This window comes from Ursus americanus, chromosome 17 (genome assembly GCF_024610735.1).
Source record: "Ursus americanus isolate L20-20 chromosome 17, mUrsAme1.1.p, whole genome shotgun sequence".
NCBI classification, from domain to species: domain Eukaryota; kingdom Metazoa; phylum Chordata; class Mammalia; order Carnivora; family Ursidae; genus Ursus; species Ursus americanus.
This window is the reverse complement of record NC_142143.1, coordinates 32,161,397-32,183,533: the sequence shown is the minus strand read 5'-3', so window position 1 is coordinate 32,183,533 and position 22,137 is coordinate 32,161,397. Positions and strand designations below refer to the sequence as shown.

General features: G+C 35.6%; 1 protein-coding gene across 8 annotated transcripts in view; it reads right to left on the bottom strand.

Annotated features, from left to right (window-relative positions):
- MGAT4C (MGAT4 family member C) overlaps nt 1-22,137 on the bottom strand; it is a 710,947-nt gene that overhangs the window by 48,806 nt on the left and 640,004 nt on the right. For 6 of the 8 annotated variants that reach the window (XM_087868878.1, XM_087868879.1, XM_087868883.1 and 3 more), the window contains one exon: nt 2,110-2,159. The exons of 1 other annotated variant lie outside the window; for it this stretch is intronic. In XM_087868878.1, the coding sequence (XP_087725004.1) occupies nt 2,110-2,159 (50 nt within the window). Of the gene's footprint in view, nt 1-2,109; nt 2,160-4,813; nt 7,490-22,137 lie in introns of those variants that run through there. One more of the 8 variants, XM_087868881.1, reaches the window with a different exon arrangement.

The window sequence follows — 22,137 nt, the reverse complement described above, 5'->3', positions numbered from 1 at the left end:
TAAAATTCTGATGAAAAGATAAATACAATTAAAATAAAATTATGTAGAACACATATGTATATACTTTTTAAGAATCTTTGATCTGACATGAAAAAAAATATATCTGCAGAGACTAATATAAAGGTAAAAGCAGAAACCCTGAGAGGTAAGTAATCTCCAAAGCCAGCTTCCAATATAAGAACTTCTAGCAATTCTTAGACAGCTTGAGTTTCCCCTTTGACTGTTTCATGAGGAACAGAGTGGAAAGCATAATTGAAGCCCCTTTTTCCCCTAAAATGAGAAATAAACCTCATGGAGAGTGATTCTGAAAGGAAATCTTATCCTTAGTGCTGGCTTGAGGGGGAAAAAAAAAAGAATTCATAACTAGGTAGTCCTCATCACAGGTCTGAAATGTGAATCCATGCTATTTGTTGGATTGAAACCCTAAAGCAGAGCATTTAGCTTAAATGTGGTCCTGGGTCGATAACCTCCTTGTCCCCTGCTGGAGATTGGTAAAAGGAAGTACTCTAAGAATGGAGCTCCACATCTAGCCTCAAAGAATTCCCATTGATAATATTCCACATGTGTGAGATCGTACTCAAAAACAAAACCACATAAGTAAAATAGAATTTCATAACTGAAAACAAGCAGAAACAACACAGAGTACAATCAGAATCACAAAATTAGAGGTTTGGCTTGAACATTAGCAAAGGAAAGAAGAGACTTAAATCTGTAAAACACTCTAAAGGAATTTATTAACACCAAGGTTATAAAAATTAAAAGAATAAAAAGATTAATATGAAATGAGTCACAAATGCAGATTATTGCTATGAACAGGATATAAGATTCAAAGAATATGGCATTAAGAAACTGTGAGATGATTTGAAAAACAATTAATGGACATAAAAGATAGAGAAAAATGGAAGAGGCCCCATTAAAGGAGATAATGACTGAGTAGATTCAGAATGGCTGAAAAACATCTATTCTCGAGTTCAGGAAGGCCAATAAATCTAAAGTGTGATATAAAAAAAAAAAAATTGTACCGGGGCACCTGGGTGGCTCAGTGGGTTAAGCATCTGACTTCAGGTCAGGTCATGATCTCAGGGTCCTGGTATCATGTCCTGTGTTGGGCTCCCCACTCAGTGGGGAGTCTGCTTGTCCTTCTTCTCTTGCTCTCTTTCTCTCAAATAAATAAAATATATTTTTTTAAAAACTGTATCTAGACACATCATAACTAGCTTCAGACCACCAAAGATCAAGAGAAGATTTTAAAAGTAGCCAAGGAAAAATAGCACATTACACACCCCGGTATGGCAATGAGGCAGACATCGACTTTCCACTAATAGAATCCAGAAAACAATGGGATAAAATCTTAAATAGTGTCAGAAAAATTACTGACAATCTAGACTCACCCTCCAGGGATATTAATTTTCTAGAATGAGAGCAAAATGCAAATATTTTCAGACCAAAAAAAAAAAATAAATAACCTGAATTTCGTTCACTAAAGGAAAATCTAAAGAACATACTTCAAGCAGAGAAATAAAGTTCTGATAAGAAGGGACGGTGAAAAATAAGTGATAAATACGTGAGTAAATATGACATAATATTAATTTATAATACAATAATAATAATTTCAACTTTTAAAGTAATAGAGCAAAAATACATACAACGTTTAACACAAAAATCTGGATGGCTCATGAGAATTAAAATATTCAAATATACTTGTTTTCTGGGAGGGAGTTAAAGATACTAACATGCCTGTGTGTGTGCCCATGTATGTGTGTATCACACTCTGGAAGATACCTTAATAGTATTAGTTGTATTAGGATATTTTAATTTTGTTCTATGATCTGTTTTTTCTTCAAGTAGCAATGTATTTCCAAGTTTAAATCAAAACATCAAGCTGCATGCTTTGATAAACTCAGAAATTTCCAATAAACATCCTCTCGGGTTTACTGTGAAAGTAGTAGTATTGAAAAAACAAATTGCTTAAAATTAATGAGCAAATATCTTCAATTTAGGCATGAGTAGCTACCCAAAATGATTTGACTTTATGAAATATCTTTGACAATATATATATGATTTGTACTCCTCTGAATTCTACTGTGAATGACAGATACCCAATCTCACCTTAGGAAAGCAGCTGTCATAATCTGTCCTGTACAGAAAATGTTGATACACTGGAAAAAAGAAAGTCCAGTATTACTAATACAATCCTCCAGTTTATTATTAGTAAAAATAAAATAAAAAATATTCTAGACAATTTGCTATTTCCCATGCAGTTTCATTATGTTCATATTTATTAAATTTTCCAAACTGACAGAAAATACACATATTTTAACATTTCATATATGTATATCATAGACTATCCCTTTATATTAAGTAAAATTATTTAAAAAGTCATCAGATGTTTGAAGTATATATTATATAATATAAAGATACATACATTTATTTATCTTTTAACATTATTCTTGATTTTTTTTTCACGGTAGTAAATAAATTAGTTATATTTTATAATATTCCATTTAAGCAGAGGATTATTTGCCCTTTGGAAGTAACTTCAGTCCATATTACCTAGCGTTCCTTCACCTAAAAAGTACACAGGCTAGCTTGTTACAAACGTCTATGTTACTGATTTTCCCATCATATATAAAGACTTACAACATTCAAGAGATTGTTTCTGCTACAAAATTATAAATTCATTGCCTGGAACACAGTTTACTACAGCAAGTCTGCCAGGCCATGTAACAAGGATATTCAGAAGAAAACTATAAGAAAATGAGTACATGGAGAAAAGTCTCTAAAGATAATTGTCTTTAAAGTCACATGGGTATTCTTTGAGCAAAGATAATTTGAGGAATAAATGTGTTGTTATTTTGCATTACTTTTTTTGACTATACTTAAAAGTACTATTTATATTTAAAAAAAATCAGTGCTTCTATTTAGATACTTCCAAGGAGACAGTAATGTTATTTTCTGGAGTTTGAAAATTCTTATGCTCTTAAAGCATAAGTTTCTCTGTCTCCCCTGATATCTCCATCAGCTTTCTCCACCTCTATTTAGATGTGCTGTGGTCAGCTGCTGTGGTCAACACCCTCACCCTCACTGGGACTTCTGTAAGTTTTCCTCCATTTTTAATTCTGTAGCTTCCAAATATGGCAAGACTAGCTGCGATTGGAGATTGATCTTTTAAAATGGTAGTAGTCTTCTTGAGATTCTTATTTGAAATAAACTCATTTCTCAATACGGAAGTATTGCCCCTCAATTGTTAGGGCTGGGCAGAAAGAAGGTAGTATTTAAAGAGCCTCACTCTAGATTCCAAGAAATTTGGTCTGCAGAAGGCTATAATAACAGTATGTCGAATTCTAGCAAGCATTTGGTTCTTGGCTACAGCAGTGCATTTAGACTATGGACTTTATGTTTTTAAACTTATGGATGGAACACATTGATGGAGGGAGTCCAGACACTAGAAGTGGTAATCAGATGATAAGGCAATCATGAAAGAGCTGTACTGGTTTTAGAATTTTATAACATCCTTCAAGACCAGGATGTCTGATAATGTCTTCGAATGAACTATGCCTTCTGACTGTCCACTTACTGTGATATGACCTTATATTTCAAGATAGGTTTTAACAGACCTAATTTTTTTTACAGTAAGTTGATGAATTTTCTGAAAGGCTGATTAACATTGGAATGTGCTGGTTTATCCTTGTATGCATATCACCAACTGGAAACTTAAACATACACTAAAAGTGCAAGATCTGGGCTCATTAGTGGCTTATACAGATTACATTTGGCTGGTAATTGCTTATATATACTGAGGTGTACCTGTACATGAAACAAGATATTCAATTAGGTGAAAGGTAATTAAGCAAAGATAATTTTCTCTGATTGTATTAAGTCATACATTTTCTTTTTATAAATACTATTTTGACATAAAAATAAGATTGTTATTATAAGAATTTATCCTATTTGATAGTTAATATACTAGGTGGCATTTTCAGTTAACTTAAATTATAATATATATGATTTAGTTGTATTTACTTCCATTTTGGGGTAATTATCTTCTTTCTGAAGCATTATTATGAACAATAGCTAATTTTATATACTTCTGTTCTTTAATGTAATTAAATATTTTGAATCATGTTACAAATCATTATGTTAGCAAAGAAATTTCAAAGAATTAAAAAAATAGTTGATGGAATCATTTTATTATTTTCAACAATTTCCAATATCCAAGCTTCAAATATTCAAATATTTAATATTATAGATATTTAAATATACAATATATAAGTATGCAATTATAAATATATAATTATTCAGGTTGTCCTAATAATGATAAATTTCTATCATCTTTAAATTTTGTAAATGCAAACTTTGTTTCTGTGTAAAGTGAAAACATATGTTGGAAAAATCTCAAGGTAATGCTAATTGACTAAGCATTGTACAAAGAGATAGTAACCCTAAAAACAATAGAAATTTATAATGGTAACGGAAGGATAACAAAATCTCGGCAGATGAAAAATATCTGTACGTTGACTATATTCTGAAAAATACAAAGTCCTTTGTTAATGATATCTATTTGAATACACATTCAACACATCCCTTATTTCTGGATCAATAAATTACTTCAGTCGCATACATATCAGGTATTACTATACTGTATGTTAAATAATGATAATAAACATGTACTTTTAGTATTATTCCCAAGCAATTGTCTTCATGAGCACGGGAGCAGCTTCAAAATCAAATCAACCGCACTACCTCCTTCAGTGAAATTTACAGCAGATAAGGAACACAAAACATGAGAGAAAACGAAAGACAGAAAAATTACCTTTCTCAAAAAAATCTGTGCTCATCTGAATCTTAAATCATGTATTCTTTTCCCTTCATATCATTCTTGATGGGGTTCTTACAGAAAAAAAAAAATGGGTTAAAGTGACTGAGCTTCACTGTCAAGAGAAACCTATGGTCAGGGATATATCGAATTCCCAAAGCTTTCGTCATTAATATTTTATGAGTCTCACTGATCTGTCCTATCTAGAAGAAAAATTTATCTTTCATTTGTGCAAGCACTGCCTGCCGAGTAATAGATTTCGTCCCTCTAACCCGCTAAGCCGGGTGGCAAAATGCAAACGGCAGCAAAGGTAGGAGGAAGCAAAGTGTTCTCTTTACTTCTTTACTCGAGTCTGGCTGCACTTTCCTGGACTTGCAGAGTCAGCCAAGCAAAGGGAAAGATCTTTGGGAACTACAGAGTTGTCAGCGCTGGGCCAGCATACTTTGGCCTGCACAGGTGAAAGCCCACGTGTTTAAGCTGACTTCTAAAGGAAATGATTAGTTACTGTGTCTTTTTTGTTGTTATCGTAACTTAAACGTTTACAAGAAAGTTTGGTGCCTACAACATTGGGAATTCATTTGCCCAATCGTGAAAATTGCCTCCCTTATAGATGAGATGACCAAATGGCAAATTGATGATCTTTGAGCACTTTGAACTGAAAGGCGGCATGTTTTGCCTCTTGGTCGGCTGTGGCTTGCCTCAGCTGAGCTAAGGATGCCGGGAAGGCTCATCCATGACAGTGGAGCTGAGTACTTCCTGGGCTGTCTGCATCTACAGAAAAGTAAAACAGAGAAGGAAGGTCCAGGACACCCTGTCACAGTTAAAAACACATTGGGTATCTGCCTGTTAGGTCCACTTAGATCACAGGGCCATCTGGATTCACAGGAAGTGAGTATGGTTCTCTCATGGGGTTGAAAAGATAATTTCTAAAGAAATGCATTTAGTGTAAAATTGGGAGAAAAAACAAACAAGCAAGCAAACAAACAAAAATCTCCTGTTTTTTTTTTTTTTTAAAGATTTTATTTATTTATTCGACAGAGAGAGAGACAGCCAGCGAGAGAGGGAACACAAGCAGGGGTAGTGGGAGAGGAAGAAGCAGGCTCATAGCGGAAGAGCCTGATGTGGGGCTCGATCCCAGAACGCCGGGATCACGCCCTGAGCCGAAGGCAAACGCCCAACCTCTGTGCCACCCAGGCGCCCCCAAAATCTCCTGGTTTTGAATGAGTATTTTCCTTTGCTCAAAAATATAGAATTCAAAACTACATGAAACAACTGTGTTTCTTTTCTTCAGAGCTCTTACCTCAATTTCTAATTACGTGTTAACTAGTATGATTATTTAACAACTTTTTGATCTCTTAGAATAAAAATCAGACCCTGCTCATTTTGGTGCACAATGGTATCCCCAGTGTCTTGTACACTGTTGGCAGGCAATAGGTGTTCAGTAAGTTTTTGTTAAAAGATTTGCATATTTTTCATTTTCATCAGTGCCTACTAGCATGTCTTACATAATAATCCTCAGTAATGTTTTCGGTGAGAGCAATGATTTATTCAAACTGCAGCCACAGATTATAAATTTACATAAAGTGCTATGTTAGAAATAAGTTGATACTAATTAGTTCAAGATTAATTTCTGGGGCTTGAAGAATTGACCATCTAGTTGAGGGATAAAGTATATGCATAAAAATTATATAAAATGTGAATTATTAGAGACAAAAACATATTGGGTATAATTATAAATAGGTATCAGGTACACAGAAATGAAGGACATTCTTTTTTTTAAGATTTTTAAAAATTTATTTATTTGAGAGAGAGAGCATAAGCAGGGGGGGAGGGGCAGAAGGAGAGGGAGAGCAGACTCCCCGCTGAGCAGGGAGCCCAATGTGGGACTAGATCCCAGGACCATAGGATCATAACCTGAGTTGAAGGCAGACACTCAACGGACTGAGCCACCCAGGCACCCCATGAAGGGACATTCCTGATAAAGAAAACTATATGAGTAAATACATTGGAATCAAAAGGATATAAACCACAAATCATAAAAGGTGTTATTAGGGATGATACAGCTTAGAACGACCAACAAGAGAATAACACCCTTGTCTTAAGAGCCTACTTCTCTCATTGGTTTGTTTAGTTTTTATAGTAGGAACACACACGATTCCCATGAACTGAAAGGATTTATATTCAACACTCACACTAATATAATATTGCCAGACCTATATGAGAATGTTTCTTTCTCAAACTCCAGCTGGTATCTTGTTTTTATTTGACCTCTTCTTGTGATTTAAATATCTTTTGATATCTTTATTCTCTCTTCTCTAAATATCAGTTCTTTTCTCATTCCCCTTTTCCCCAATTTGTTTGCCCAACTCCTTGGCATCCTCATCCAGACTCTACCAATGGAAGTGGAGTAGAGTAAGTTTTAGAGAAATCAAATTAAAAAAGTGTGCTTGAAATAATTTTAAAGGGAAAAAATTATTTGTTGAAACTACCGGTAGAACAAATCTATTGATGGGTAACAACTAGGCACAATTTTACTCAGCTAGAGAGTATCTACAAACGACTTTTGAATAATTTTAACTAATTCAGTACTCGGTTAAGTCTTTGTTTTGCCAATAACTCATTAGCCATAAGCTATAGCCATCTTAGTTAAATTTGATGTCCGTTTGTAAAAACAAATTATTTTAACAAAAAAATATGCAGTATGCAGTATGTGAAATGAATAATCTATTTAAAACAGTAATATAACAACTAAAAGTTAAATAACCAAATACAAGATGCTGATTGGGAAAATTTTCTGGACTTCCTTGACTTTAAAATCAAAGTAGTTTTCTTTAAAGCTAATATCATATTAATTAAATTTATATCATTTATATATATATAAAAGATTGTTCTTTATACTCCCTAGACTTGAAAATTCTCTGAACTTGATGATTCCATAATAATATATCTCTGAAACTACGTAAACTCTTTCATTAATTGTTTTTGCTCGTATCCATAAAGATTATTTTGTGGCTTTTGTGTAGATATAAGTCATCGGTAATTTCCACATTCTTCTTTTTCTATTCAAAACATCAATCATCTAGATTTAGTTTTTAAATCTATTCACTTTTTTTCTTTGCAATTTCTATTACCTGCATTAATGCATGGCTTTTTATTCTTAAGGTTCATATTTTACTAAGCTTTTTTTGTTTTTTGTTTTTTGTTGTTCATTTGTTTGCTTGTTGATTCCTTTTCCTTGGGTTTTTTGGTTTTTTTTTTTTTAATCATTTCTCAATAGTTACACTTCATTCAAAGATCAGTGGAACTTTTTAAACATTAGAAAGAAGTTTGAAAACTGGGGACTTGGCTAGGCATATTCCCCCTATTGATTTTTTTCGTCTATCAGCCTTAAAGCATTTAAAGTTTGAATTAAAAAAAAAATTACAAGACAATGTGGACATTCATAGTCTTTTCATTACTACTGAAAAACCTGGAATGTTAAATTCACAAATTCCAAAGAGGAACCATATAGTCAAGCCCAGGAGAAGGGCACGGAGTTCATTGTGGAGCCTGGGTGGAGAGAGGGGGAGTAACATCTGAAATGACTCTTTTGTGACACAATGGCATATAACAATGACCTTGAAGAAAGGTCATGAATTAAGGGCAGACATTTCCTGCATTTTCTCGTTATAATTTTGGGAGCTTTCTTTTGTACTCCAAGCATCCAGGCTCCGAGTAATACTCCACTTCTCACACTAGCTACCCTTTTGGCTTTTCAGTATATCCCTATTTAAGTGATGTCTATTGTCCCTTCAGGCCAATTAGATAAGTGAAAGTGGTAGCCTATTGCCAAAATAAAGTCTGAAAATGCAAATCTGGTCAGATCGCTCTTGACTCGGATCCCTTTATTAGTTTCTCATTGTCTATTTGGTTAAATAAATTTCTTAGCTACATATTTTACTCCCACCAAGAAGTCTATGCCTCAGCCACATTGAAATATCTATCTGCCATTTTCAAACACATTTCATGGGAACTTCTTCATGCTTCAGTGCTTTTGAACATATATTCCATTTTCCTAGACAAAACTCTGATCAAGTGCCACTCTGTTAGAAGGTCTGTAAGTCCTGCAGTGATGCTGGTCACTCTCTTCTTGAGACTACAATGAAAGGAGTTTGCATCTTACTGCAGACTTTCTGTGAATGTCTATCTTCCTAATGCTGTGAACTCAAGGGCAGAAATCATATCATTTTTATGTTTGGAACATCATAGACATTCAATAATTGCCAAGTGAAAAATGTAATGAATTAATATGGCATTCTCTCACTAATTGGAGCTATTCAAAAAAACATTTTAAGGCAATAAAGATTTTTCCAGCAGACACAATTTTGAATTCTATGCACTGCTATTTGAGGAAGTATTTTTGATTTGGCAATTCTTTCTGGACATTTTAAATAATAGATTGCTATAGATTTACTTAAATGTAAGGACTTCTGAAATCTAGATTTTAACCTACATTGCCTCACTTTGCTTAGTTGTTAACTAAACCTTTGCTTAGATTTTTTTTATAAGAGAAAAGAAGCTGTAAATGAAAATATACATTTAAAGAACAGTGAGTATTTTTATATCTATATATTTTAGCCATTAATAGGATTTTGGGATCTAAATTATCCCCCAGTTGTAATATTCCTTCAAAATAATTGACACATAAATGCTATAATAAATCTGCTAGAAAAACAGTATAATCACGCTAAAAAGCCCTATCCAAAAGATGAAAGCTCCCTCTCTGACCATTCCTTTTAGTGGTTTGTGTAAATAGTATAAGTCCCTCCAAAATCTGAAAAATTTTTGTTTCATGCCCAATAAAATGTTCAAATTCTTCTCATAACCTCTTTCAGTAAGAAAAATAAACTTCGTGGTCTACTCATTATGAGAAATATTTTCCCCAGTAGTTTACATAATATTCAATTATACTTCACTTTTTTTACAACTCAATTATTCTTTAAATTTTATACTGTCTTAATTCTGTAAAATGTTTTATTTATTTATTTATTTTAAAGATTTTATTTATTTATTTGACATTGAGAGGAAGACAGCCAGCGAGAGAGGGAACACAAGCAGGGGGAGTGGGAGAGGAGGAAGCAGGCTCCCAGCAGAGCAGGGAGCCCGATGCAGGGCTTGATCCCGGAAACCTGGAATCACGCCCTGAGCCCAAGGCAGATGCTTAACGACTGAGCCACCCAGGCGCCCCTGTAAAATGTTTTAAGTATATTATTGTCTGGGTGTAAGATAGAGGTCAGTTTCTTTTTTTCATATTTGGCTGTCGGGTTTTTCTACACAGTTTATTGAAGAAACTGTCCTTTCTCCCTTGTGTATTCTCAGATCCTTTGTCATGAATTAATTGATCATATATGCATGGATTTATTTCTGGAATCTATTCTGTTCCATTAACCTTTCTATATTTATGCCAATACCATAGTGTTTTAATTATTATACCTTTGTATTCAAGTTTGAAATCAGAGAGCATGAAGCCTCTAGCTTTGTTCTTCTTTCTCAGGATTGATTTGGCTATTCAGGGTTGTTTGTAGTTTCATGCAAATTTTAGGATTATTTGTCCTACTTCTTTGGAAAATGCCATTGGAATTTTGATAAGGATTGCACTGAATCTGTAGATTGCTTTGCTATATGGACATTTTGACAATATTGATTCTTCCAATCCATGAGCATGGAATACTTTCCATTTATTTGTGTCTTCTTCAATTTCTTTTATCACTGTCTTATTGTTTTCAGTGTACAGGTCTTTAATCTCCTTGGTTAAATTTGTGCCTAGATATTTTATTCTTTTTTAAAAGAAGATTTTATTTACTTAAAGAGAAAGAGAGCACAGGCCGGGGTGGGGTGGGAGGGGCAGAGCGAGAGGGAGAGAGTGATCTCAGGCAGACTCTGCACTGAGCATGGAGCCCCATGCAGGGCTTGATTTCACGACCCTGAAATCATGACCTGAGCTGAAATCAAGAGTCTTGTGCCTGAGCCACCAGAGTGCCTGGATATTGTATTCTTTTTGATGCAAGTGTAAATGATATTGTTTTCTCTACTTCTCCCTCCGAGAGCTCATTATTAGTGCTTATAAACACAGGAGATTTTTGTGTACTGATTTTGTATCATGCAACTTTACTGAATTTGGAGTTTTTTGATGGAGTCTTTAGGGTTTTCTACATACAACAGTATGTTATCTGCATTTTAGTAACAGTTTTACCTCTTTCTTTCCAATTTGGATGCCTTTTATTTATTTTTATTCCCTAATTCCTCTGGCTAGAACTTCCAATACTTTGTTAAAGTGGGCATCCCTGTCTTCTTCCTCATCTTAGAGGAAATGCTTCCAACTTTTTACCATTGACTACAATGTTAGTTGTGTATCAACAACTTTTATTTTCAACAACTTTTAATATTATCTTTATTATCTTTCATATTAGAAAGGAGACCACATGAAATTTGGTAACTTCCCCAAAGCAACATAAAATATACCTTTTTAGGTTTGATTTAAAATTACTTCATGATATATAATGTAGAAAAATGTCTCTCTGACATTTTCTATGTAGTCTCACCACGATTTTAATAAAAATGCAAGAGTTCATTCAACTCTAACAAAACATGCTTAAGCATAAAAGTTAAAATATTTTATCTTTTAGATGTAAAAACATATTTTGTTTTCAAGTTTTTCCTTCACATTCTTTCCAATTTCAACTTTATTAATGAACAGTCTTAAGTTTACACAAAGCATTTACAAATATATCCACACTTTCTAGGAACACTATTTGATTTAACAGTAACACTGCTCACAAACATTTTATTCAATTCATATGCTACCGCGTTCCATTTTCCTGGAAGAATGAACATCTCCTGATGTTCACATAGCCCTTTCTTTGTGGTCTGTTCATCTCTTTGTTCACATGTTTGTTCATCCCCTTTGTTGATCTCTTCTCCCTTCAGAAGCAACCATAATCTTCTTGAGGAGCTGGGTTGAGACAGGCTTTCCAGTTTCCATTCTGCAGGTTGGAAACACCTGTCTCCTTTGTTCTCTTGTGAGAGGTAGATAGTCCATTCCACCTCATCCCTCCCTCCTAAAAGATACATCTATGCTGTACGGAGCAAACATAGGAAATTTAAAGCCTCAATCTGATGTGGTCTGTAGAGTTGATAAAGGCTACTCTACCTAGTCTGTGGTAATCATAAATGTTTACTTTTTTTTTTTTTTTGACACAAAGCCACAGTGTGAAACTTCAATTTAAACTGATTACATGAACTAAAATTGGAAGAGTCTATGTCCTTGGTTCTTGCTTCTCTCACTTGTCCGTCTCTGTGTATTATGAGCCCCAGTACAGCAGCCCCTGACATGACTTGAAAATTTATCATCTCACACTGGCTACTTTACGATGCAGATCAGTACACTGAAACTGACCAGGGAAGTTGGAGCTGGAGGCCTTACACAGAATGAAACAGAAATAAAGCAAGAAGCAAGAGAATGGATACATGCCTTCTTTGTTCTCAAAGAAGGTGGAGAGGGAAACATGCAAATATGATTTGAATAATTTAATTACATATAAAATGAAATGAGGCCTACAGTTTCAGTTTTTCCAAAAGAAGCAGAGATCTCTGGATATGACAGACCTATTTCTGGCTCAAGGCCTCCCCATCAGGTTTTTGATACACAGAGGCAAGCCTCTTGACAGATTGACCTCTTTTAAGTCATTTCACTAAGAGAATAAATAATTGCTTTTCCATTATAGCAGTTTTCAAAAGGTTCCATGTCTTTTCATCTATTTCTTTAAACAAATAAAAGAGTACTTAGGTAAAGTTCAAGCAACTTTCACAATTATAAATTGTAAAGAAACAGAAATGGCCTATAAAGTTCAAAATCTATCCAGTTGCTCAACTACTCATGCAAAATGCCCATTATAGTTTGTGCCATTGTTGGCTGTTTAATGACATCTTAATACCATACTCATACAACCTAGAGAGTCCAATAAAGTGGAAATAGTTCATTCATATAATTGTAATAAATCACCATTAAAGATAAAGTTCTATCCTAAGAATTAAAATTCTATCAAGTTTTGAATTAGGCAAATGTATGATCTCCTAATTCATAGTTGTTAAAGTAAAAGAAAGAGAATGCAAAATGATTTAAGAAAAGATATGTGACAGGCTGATTTGTGGCTCAAGTCCTCTCCATCAGATTTTGGTACACAGAAGGAAGCCTTTAGGCAGATTGACCTCTCTTAAGTTAAGAGATAAGCATTTCTTGCTCAGATTCTGGATCTTCAGAATATTTATTTGAAGATTTCAGCCCAAAAAGGACTCACTTCTTCTTTCAGAGAAGTGGCTTTAGAAGTGAAATCCTGGGTTTGGAAAGATGACAAGGAAACCTCTTGGAGGATAGACATTTCTCAATGCTACTAGGGAATGGGGTTGCCAAAGAAAGTCTTTCTGTAGAAAGTAATGGAGCAGGGAGAGAAGTACTTCATAAGCTTCCTGGAGGAAGATTGAGGAAGGAAGCGTGTCCTCCTCTCATTAATTTCCCCCACTGTACGATTCCTATATGGGCCTCCAACTTGGTAAGCGGATAGAGGAAGAAAGGAGGGTCAGCTGTTTTACTTTCAAGTAAAGAGACAGATGGTGAAGACGCAAATTGCCAAAAAGCATCTTGTTGAGTGTTCAGCTAGTCTATTCCATAATATTGTTGCCTCAGCCATCATTTTGTGTGGCCAACGACTGCGAAGGACTTGATCTGACACTAGCTCCTCCAGTAAGGCATGACCTTACTGACGAAGGCAAGATAACAGCTTGCATAGTCACAAGCAAATGTAAGTTCCTGCTATGATACCCCAACAGTCCTTGTGATAGAGTCACCTGCACCTTCCAAGGATTTTCCTCCTTGTGCACCACTTTGATAAGACCCCCGCAAAGCTTACCAAAACTCCACTCTTTTTGTTTGAATTGACAAATTCGGCTTTAGCCCAGGAACCCCAAAGTACTCTACCCACAAACCCTACTAAAGGCATGGTCCCCTGGTCCTGCTGCACCCTCTGTCTGCACCCTTTCTTGACTTCCATTGTGGCCCCTAGTGGTATACTGTGTATCTTCTCCAGGACCTCTGAGTAATAAACTTCTTTACTTCAGTTCCTTTTTGGTCTTTTGTTGAACCCCAGCTGGTCACTTGACGCCCCAGGGCTCTACTTAACAAATGAAAATTTAACAAAGGTGCACTACATCTCTAAAGATTCTTTCCACTGGATTCCATTTTAAAGGATACTGGGCCATCTGTTCTATTGACAGAAGGCATGTAATAGATTATGAGTCCTGCTGGTCATGGTTGATGATCAGAGGCAAAAAAAGGAGTGACGTTTCTTGCCATGCAGAGCAAGAGCAGGAGCAGAAGTGGAAGTGCCAATTGGTTAACAGAGAACACAGATCCTGGATCTACAAGTCCTTTCCACTGGACACGTCCCCTAATAACTCAGAGGATTCCCTGGTCCTCTAGGGCTTTTGCCAAATGACAAACATTGTGTTACCTCTCTGAAATTTGAAATGTAACATCCACTTCAGTTAATTTTGGTCTGCTATATGTGATTTTTCCTTAAGTCCTTGAAATTTTTCAGACCAGCCTGTGCTATCAACCACATATCATATATTTTCTTATCAGGGGCAATGATGCAGATTTTTAAGGAGCGAATTTTTTTCTTTTTTTAAGCTTTGGTACAATATTTTTTTGTAGGTATTCTACTCTTCAAGGTTATGGTTCATATTTCTGCTTTGCAACATTATTTTTTTTTAAGATTTTATTTATTTATTCGACAGAGATAGAGACAGCCAGCGAGAGAGGGAACACAAGCAGGAGGAGTGGGAGAGGAAGAAGCAGGCTCAGCGGAGGAGCCTGATGTGGGGCTCGATCCCATAACGCCGGGATCACGCCCTGAGCCGAAGGTAGACGCTTAACTGCTGTGCCACCCAGGCGCCCCTGCTTTGCAACATTATTATTCCTCTTTCCAAACTATTTCTTTCCTCTACAATTAGTTTCCTGGGAGAACAGATTTTTTTTTATTGTTGTTAATTAGTTTGTTTTTTCAGTTCTTAATACAGTTTAGTCATTAAGATTCTGATGAAGCTTTTGAACCTCGCTTTCAATTTCTGCATTTTCTGACTCCAAGGATTCATTCTCATTTTGCAGTTTTGAAATAAGGCATAACTTGTTTTATCTTCTCCAGTAAATACACACACACAGACACACACACACACACACACACACACACGGAGAGAGAAGAGGCCTGCTTTTCCCTCTGTCTGTCTGTGAGGGCCTGAGCCAATCTAATCTGTAGTTGAGGTGGGTGTCTGTGTTTTATGGGTTATAGAAGCATTCTTTTTACTATCCCAGCTTTCCGTGCCTCTGAAGATCTTTCTCCACTTGGCTGCCATGCCCCCAAGGCAGCTGTAATAATGCAAAGATGAAAGGCCTGTCGGCCATGGGGTAAGGTTCTCTTCGTTCTTTTCTCCTGCCCCATGCACTTGGTAGAGCCCCTCTGTGAATGCTACAGAATTGCTTTGTGATGGAGGCTCTCCTTTGGAGACTCCTTGGAATTCTAACCATCACTCCAAACCACAAGACCATTAATAACTCGTTAACAATTACGCTGATTTCTCCTTGTTCCTGTCTAAAGCAGATTGCTTCCTTCCACTGCAGTGCCCTTAAGGATAAAAACAGTCATGGGATTTTTTTATTCCGGGAAGGGTTCATCTTTTCCTGGAATTTGGCTACTTAATTTTGTGTCTTTAGTTCTCTGAGGAGTTAAAGATATGATTTTGTCGCTTATCTTGTTTATTCTCAAGTATTCTTTTAACGAACATCTCCCCACAAAACTCTTCTCTGTCTCCTGATTAGGACAACCCTCTCTACGAAGATATTGGTTCAAGTCAAAGTTGAGATAGTACAGATTTACTTCTCAAATACTGAATCCACCAGCAATGCTGTTCCTTCCACAAGTGACTGGGTCAATAATAGCATTCCAAACTAGAAAATCATCAAAGTATATGCATGAGTTTTAGATTTTGCTTATTTTTCTGAAACTTATTACCTGTACTAGCAAAGTCTCCAATACTAACATTCCACATATAACATGGCACTGAGGATGATATGAATAGTGTAGACCATGGGAGGTTGAGCAAACAAATCTATATAATATTCTCATTCTCAGTTAATGTCTATTCTATCCTTTCACTCCTCCAGGCCAATTAGAGTCATTCTTAACTCTTTCATACAACGTATATCCAATTCACCAGGAAATCTTATAAGCCCCACCCTTAATATGCATCCATAATTTAACCATGGCTCACTAAAGCTATGGTTATGACTTTGGTGCAAGTTACCATGATTTCCTACATAGGTTTAACTAATAATATGGTTTTAACTCACCTCCATTCTTTCAATCCTGCAACCTTGCTTCACTGCCTACCCCCAAACTATTCTAGTTAGACTAGATCAACCTTATTAAAATGAAAATCAGCCAATCTATTGCTTTACATGAATCATTATAATATTTTCTCACTCTTTTGAGATAAATATCAGTTACAATGGTCTAAAAGGCCCTCACTGATCTGACGCCTTCCTTGACCTCATCCTCTCTTCCTTGCCTCTTCTTTCAGGCGCAGCCACACTACCTTCTTTGCTGTTCTGTGCATATTTGTCTGTGAGGTTTCTGAGGTAGAAACTCTGCACTGGATGTTCCAGTTTTCTCTTTGAAATATCCTCTCTTAAATATCCATATGGCTCTAACACCAACCCTCCCTCAAATCACTGTTCAAATATAACCATCTCAAAAAAGTCTATCCTAACCATTAAACGGCCAGTTCCTCTCCCTAAATGGGCATTCTCATACCCTTCAAGTCCCATTCTATTTTTCTTTATTACCATTTATCACCTTCTAATATACTATATAATTATTTTTTATTTGTCCTCTTTAACTAGATTGCAAACTTTATAAGAATAGGATTTTTTTCCTTCTCTGATGGTTTGCAAGTACCTGGCAAATAATAAATATAATAAATATTTGTTGAGAGAATGAATCAACACGAGGGAAAAAACTAGTCAACCAATCTTTTCCTTTTGAATAGATTCAATCAAGATAATTACCAACAGGTGTTTTTTTCCCCTAAATTTCACTTTGGTATAAGTTGATAGTTTGTAGTGAAATTTCCCTTAATAATCTTTATTTGCACAGATGGCAATCGTTTTTAAGAGTTATAACTCTGTCTCTGTATCTTTTCATATAAGCTGAGATTTCAAAGCTGTATTTATCACTAAAGATGTTTTTAGAGAAATAATAAAATATTACTAGAACACACAGAAGTATAGTTGTCAGGACACACCTACAGTGCTTACCTCCTACCAGGTCCATAAACAATCAGATTCAGGATCATGTTTTGTGCTGAGTTCTTTTTTTTTTTTTTTTTAAAGATTTTATTTATTTATTTGAGAGAGAGAGAGCACAAACAGGTAGAGGGGCAGAGGGAGAAGCAGACTCCCCACTGAGCAGGGAGCCCGACTCAGGGCTCAATCCCAGGACTCTGGGATCATGACGTGAGCCAAAGGCAGATGCTTAATGGACTGAGCCAACCAGGCACCCCTGTGCTGAGTTCCAATAATCAAGTTAATTAATAATTTTTTAAAAAAATTGACCAAGAAATAAATTCATTATTTTGCCAAAACCCATGGGAAAACATGTACCATAATTTGCTTATTCAAGAGAATGCTGTTGTTTCTAAATAAGGATGAAATCAAGATAACCACGTAGAATATTACCACTTACTCTAAACTGCATCTAAAGAAAAAGCTCACAGCTTGTGTAATAATACAGATAGACCCAAGGTAAAATTATAAAGTAATATTACTCTTATATGCAGTGGTAGGCAATGGAGCATATGACATGAAAAAGCACTAAGACAGTAGGAAAGTGCACTCAATCATATTGAATGCATCGTGAAAATACCACAGCAAGAAGCTTTCAACTTTTGTAGGTTAGGAAAGTATCAAGGCATCATGGGAATATGTAGACATGGGAAAAATATAGATCCAAAAGAAAGTCAAAGCTAAAAAAGACAATCTCTTTTAGAGGGAAAAATCAATAGGCGCTATAAAGCAAAATTCAGAGGCTCAAACAAGGCAGAAAACATTCATAGAGATAGCCCCAACTGTGTTTTGAGGAATAATACAGCTATGTAAATAATTTATAAAACATGCTTTACAGTTGGCTTATAACAGGATCATTTAGGCCATAAAATATTTATTAACTTTACTTCTGGTTATCAACAGTAGCATTAGTAGTTAACACTTATATAGCTCTCATGAGTGCTGCTGTGTTGTGCAGCTCTAGGGAGCACATCCTATTTACATGTCAATGATTTCTCTTAGCATCAGGTGATGTATTAGCAATGGCACTATGTGCCAGGGTGTTACATATGGTACTAATTCATTGAAGCTTCTCAATAACTGTATGAATTAGGGATTTTTTATCATTAACCTTATATTAATTTCTCTCCAGAGAAACAGCACCAACCAAAGATATACTATATTTATGTATACAGCTCTTTCTCTCTCTTTCTCTCCCCTCTCAATATATGTATCTCCCTGGCTCATGCAATTATGGAATTTTAGAATGTCCATGATCAGCCATCTGTAAACTGGAAGACCAAGAAAGCTGGTGGTGTAGTTTTACTCTGAGTCCAAAGGCCCAAGAGCCAGGAGAGCCAATGGTATAAATCCTGGTCTGAGTACACGAGAAGACTAATGTTCCAGCTCAAACTGTCAGGCAGAGTGAACAAATTCTCTGATTTTTGTTCTACCCAGGCCCTCAACAGATTGGATGAGGCCCACCCACATTGGAAAGAGCAATCTGCTTTATTCACTCTACCTATTCATATGCTAATCTCATCTGGAAACAGTCTCATAGACACATCCAGGAATAATGTTTGGCTAAACATCTGGGCAGCTTGTGATTCTGTCAAGCTGACCCACAAAGTTAACCATCACATCTCCATTTTACAGATCTAATGACTAAAGAACAGGGTTAACTACATTGCACAAGTCAAATAGCTAATAAATATTTAGCCCAGATTTTGAGGCAGGGAATCTGTCTTCATGATCACTGTTTTTAACTAGGACACTATACTGTGTCTTCAAAACAAGACTTGCTGAATACCTTCAATCTTTTGGGCACTATTCTTAGTGCTTGGAAATAGCAATTAACATAAAAGCAAATCTCTTGCTCTCATGAGCTTTCATTTCTATGAGGGTATTCAGACAATAAGTAATAGCTAATGCATAGGGTGTTTATTTCATGGCAACTGTTGTTCAAAGCTCTTTATAAATATTAGCACATTCAGTCCTCACAACAGCTCTATGAAAGATTTGCCATTATAATCCCTCTTTTATAGACAATAGAACTGAGGACAAAAGGATTAAGTGACTTGCCTAAAGTACAGAGCTAGTAAATGGTGTTTGCCTTACTCTTAGATACTTTACTACACTCTCAGTTTTATTGCAATAACCCAAGCACTCATGTTACTAAACTGATTTTTAAGAAAAGACTTTCTGAAGCAAAGACACTCAGAACTTTTCTAGAAATTCCTGCACCTCTTTTATTATCTGTTTTTCCTCCCTACAATACTTTTAAATATTCTAGGTCAGACCAACACATCTGTTCTTGTTGCTGTCCACAGGAAAGAGGAAGATAAAATGATATAATTATAAACAAGTAATACAAATTAAAGGGCCAAATATGTTTATGAGTGTACAAAATGTGACTCTACATATATTTATATCTGTGAGTCTTATGACTGATGGATAGGTAGAGACACACAGACAGCCATACATATTTATACATATGCATTCTCTCCTCGTTCTTGCTTCATATATTTTAAGCAACAAAGCAAAGGGAGGGTGGAAAGATGTTTGGGTAGGTGAGTAGATAGATAGATGGATTGAGCAGATGGATACATAGGTAGGTAGGTAGATGAGTAGGGAGACTGAGAGGGAGAGAATTACATATACTAATTAATCAAATAAAAGAAATATTAACCGGGAGAGCTGAAATTGTACTGGGAAGAGAGAATACTGTGCCAATAAATTTATTCCCTTTTTTCTCATTTATCTACTTCCTTAGGTCCTTATTGAGGTAGTTTTCTTCTCTAGCTGAAGTTTCACATCATTAATACTATTATGGCATTGGAATATCGGAGAGGATGGGGAGTTACATTTCCATTCTTTTATGCAATGCATACTTCTAAACAAGTGCATATGAAAGGATAAAAAAAATCCAGCCAATTATTCAGTTTTTGAGGGCTCTGAAGAATCTTAAGAGATCCACATGGAGTACTCATATACTCAAACTGCAATGCTGACTTCTTTAAAAAAAAATTGGATTATTCCACAAAGTACAGACTCCAAGTGCTTGTTGATTATTACATACCATTCAGTAATGGACATGGAAAAACAAGTATTTTTAATAGGTACTTCCGTTAATGAAGTTCTTAAGATTTAGGTAAGTCTAGTTGATTAGAAAATGCATTTTCAGAAGCTGTTTTTTAGTGCATTGAGAGGTGCATTCAGAAACTGTCCGAATAAAACATTTGTTTAAATGAAAATTTAACAGATACTCCAGAGCTCCTATTTCTGTTACTGTTTCCATCTAAAACCATGAAGGGAAGAGATATCTTAGTTTTTGCAGCTTCTGAAGAATGTATACACCTATTCAGTTCATGCTTCCAAATCATATTTCATAGTGGAGGTCAGTGTAAATCTCCATCTTCTTTCTAGAAATTATACAATTCAGTAGAAGACAACAGGTAATGTTCTTGGTAATGAACATTAGTTCTTTTAATTTTAATGTTTAATTTAGCATTTATTTTTTTAAAATATAAATCCTCTTACCTACTAACTTAATGACAAAGCACTCTAGATGAAATATCCATGCTCTTTTATTTTTCCCCTGCAGACTGAAGAGGACCCAAAGGAAGCTGAATGGGGTATTATCAATTCACTGGGTCTTCATCTGGTTGTCTTATTGTCCTTACTTTTTTACCCTGATTCTACCAACCTTGCTTTTGGCAAAATAGTAAGACATGATTTTTAACATTTCTCCAAAGGTTGCCTTCCTGAAAATGATTTCCCATCTGACATTAAGATTTCACACTGAGGGGCGCCTGGGTAGCGCAGTCGTTAAAGCGTCTGCCTTTGGCTCAGGGCGTGATCCCGGCATTCCGGGATCGAGTCCCACATCGGGCTCCTCCGCTAGGAGCCTGCTTCTTCCTCTCTCACTCGCCTGCTGTGTTCCCTCGCTCGCTGGCTGTCTCTCTGTCACATAAATAAATAAAATCTTTAAAAAAAAAAAAAAAAAGATTTCACACTGAACTACTAAGGGGACTATTTCTCAAACTTCTTTCCACCTCTACATATCTGAAAGATAGTATGTAATTCTCTCAGTAATAGGAGCAAAGCAAGGATTTTTTTAAAAGGTAAGCATCACATCCCCCACAGAGTGAGGTTTACAAAACCCTGAGAAAAATCCGACATACCACTTTATTACCACTTTTAAGTATAGGAGCTGTTTTTGGAATTTAAGCAAACACTTTAACTCATTCATATTTTTAGTAAATTATTCCTTTTCTAAATTAGTCTACAGGAGACCAGGATTCAGAAGCAAGACCCCATTAGATAGAAGGAGTTCAATAAGAAAAATAAAAGGGGAAAAACACTGATATTTGATGAAAGGGGAGATTCATGTCAATATTGTGTATGGCCAGGTAGAAAGCCCCAGCAGACAGGAGTGGCATTTGTATATTAGGCATCCAGTCAAATCGTTGCATAGAGATGGCACTTGATAAATATTTTTTTTTCACATGAATGGGACTAGGATGGATTTACTCAAGGGAATAAAGGGACACAGAAAACAACCTTAGTAACTCTTGTAAATATGAAAACCTAAGAGATTATCTCTCCTACTGCTCCATTTAAGAATTTTGCCTAGTATCACTACTAACAAGGCATAGGTGAAGATATGATACTAGACTTGCTGAGAGTTCAGGTAGCAGTTTGAAATGCTCAACTATGAAAGCCAAAGAAAAAGGTCAAACTGTGACTAAAGAAAGGTACATGCAGCAATCTCCTCTTTAAACTACCTAAGGACATCCGGTGGTCATCATTAAATATCGCTCTATAGTACTGTCTTGTCTGATGGGAAGTTGTAGCTTAGAAGAAGGGTTAGAATATAAAGGCAGCAAGAAAAATGGGTATTTCCCTG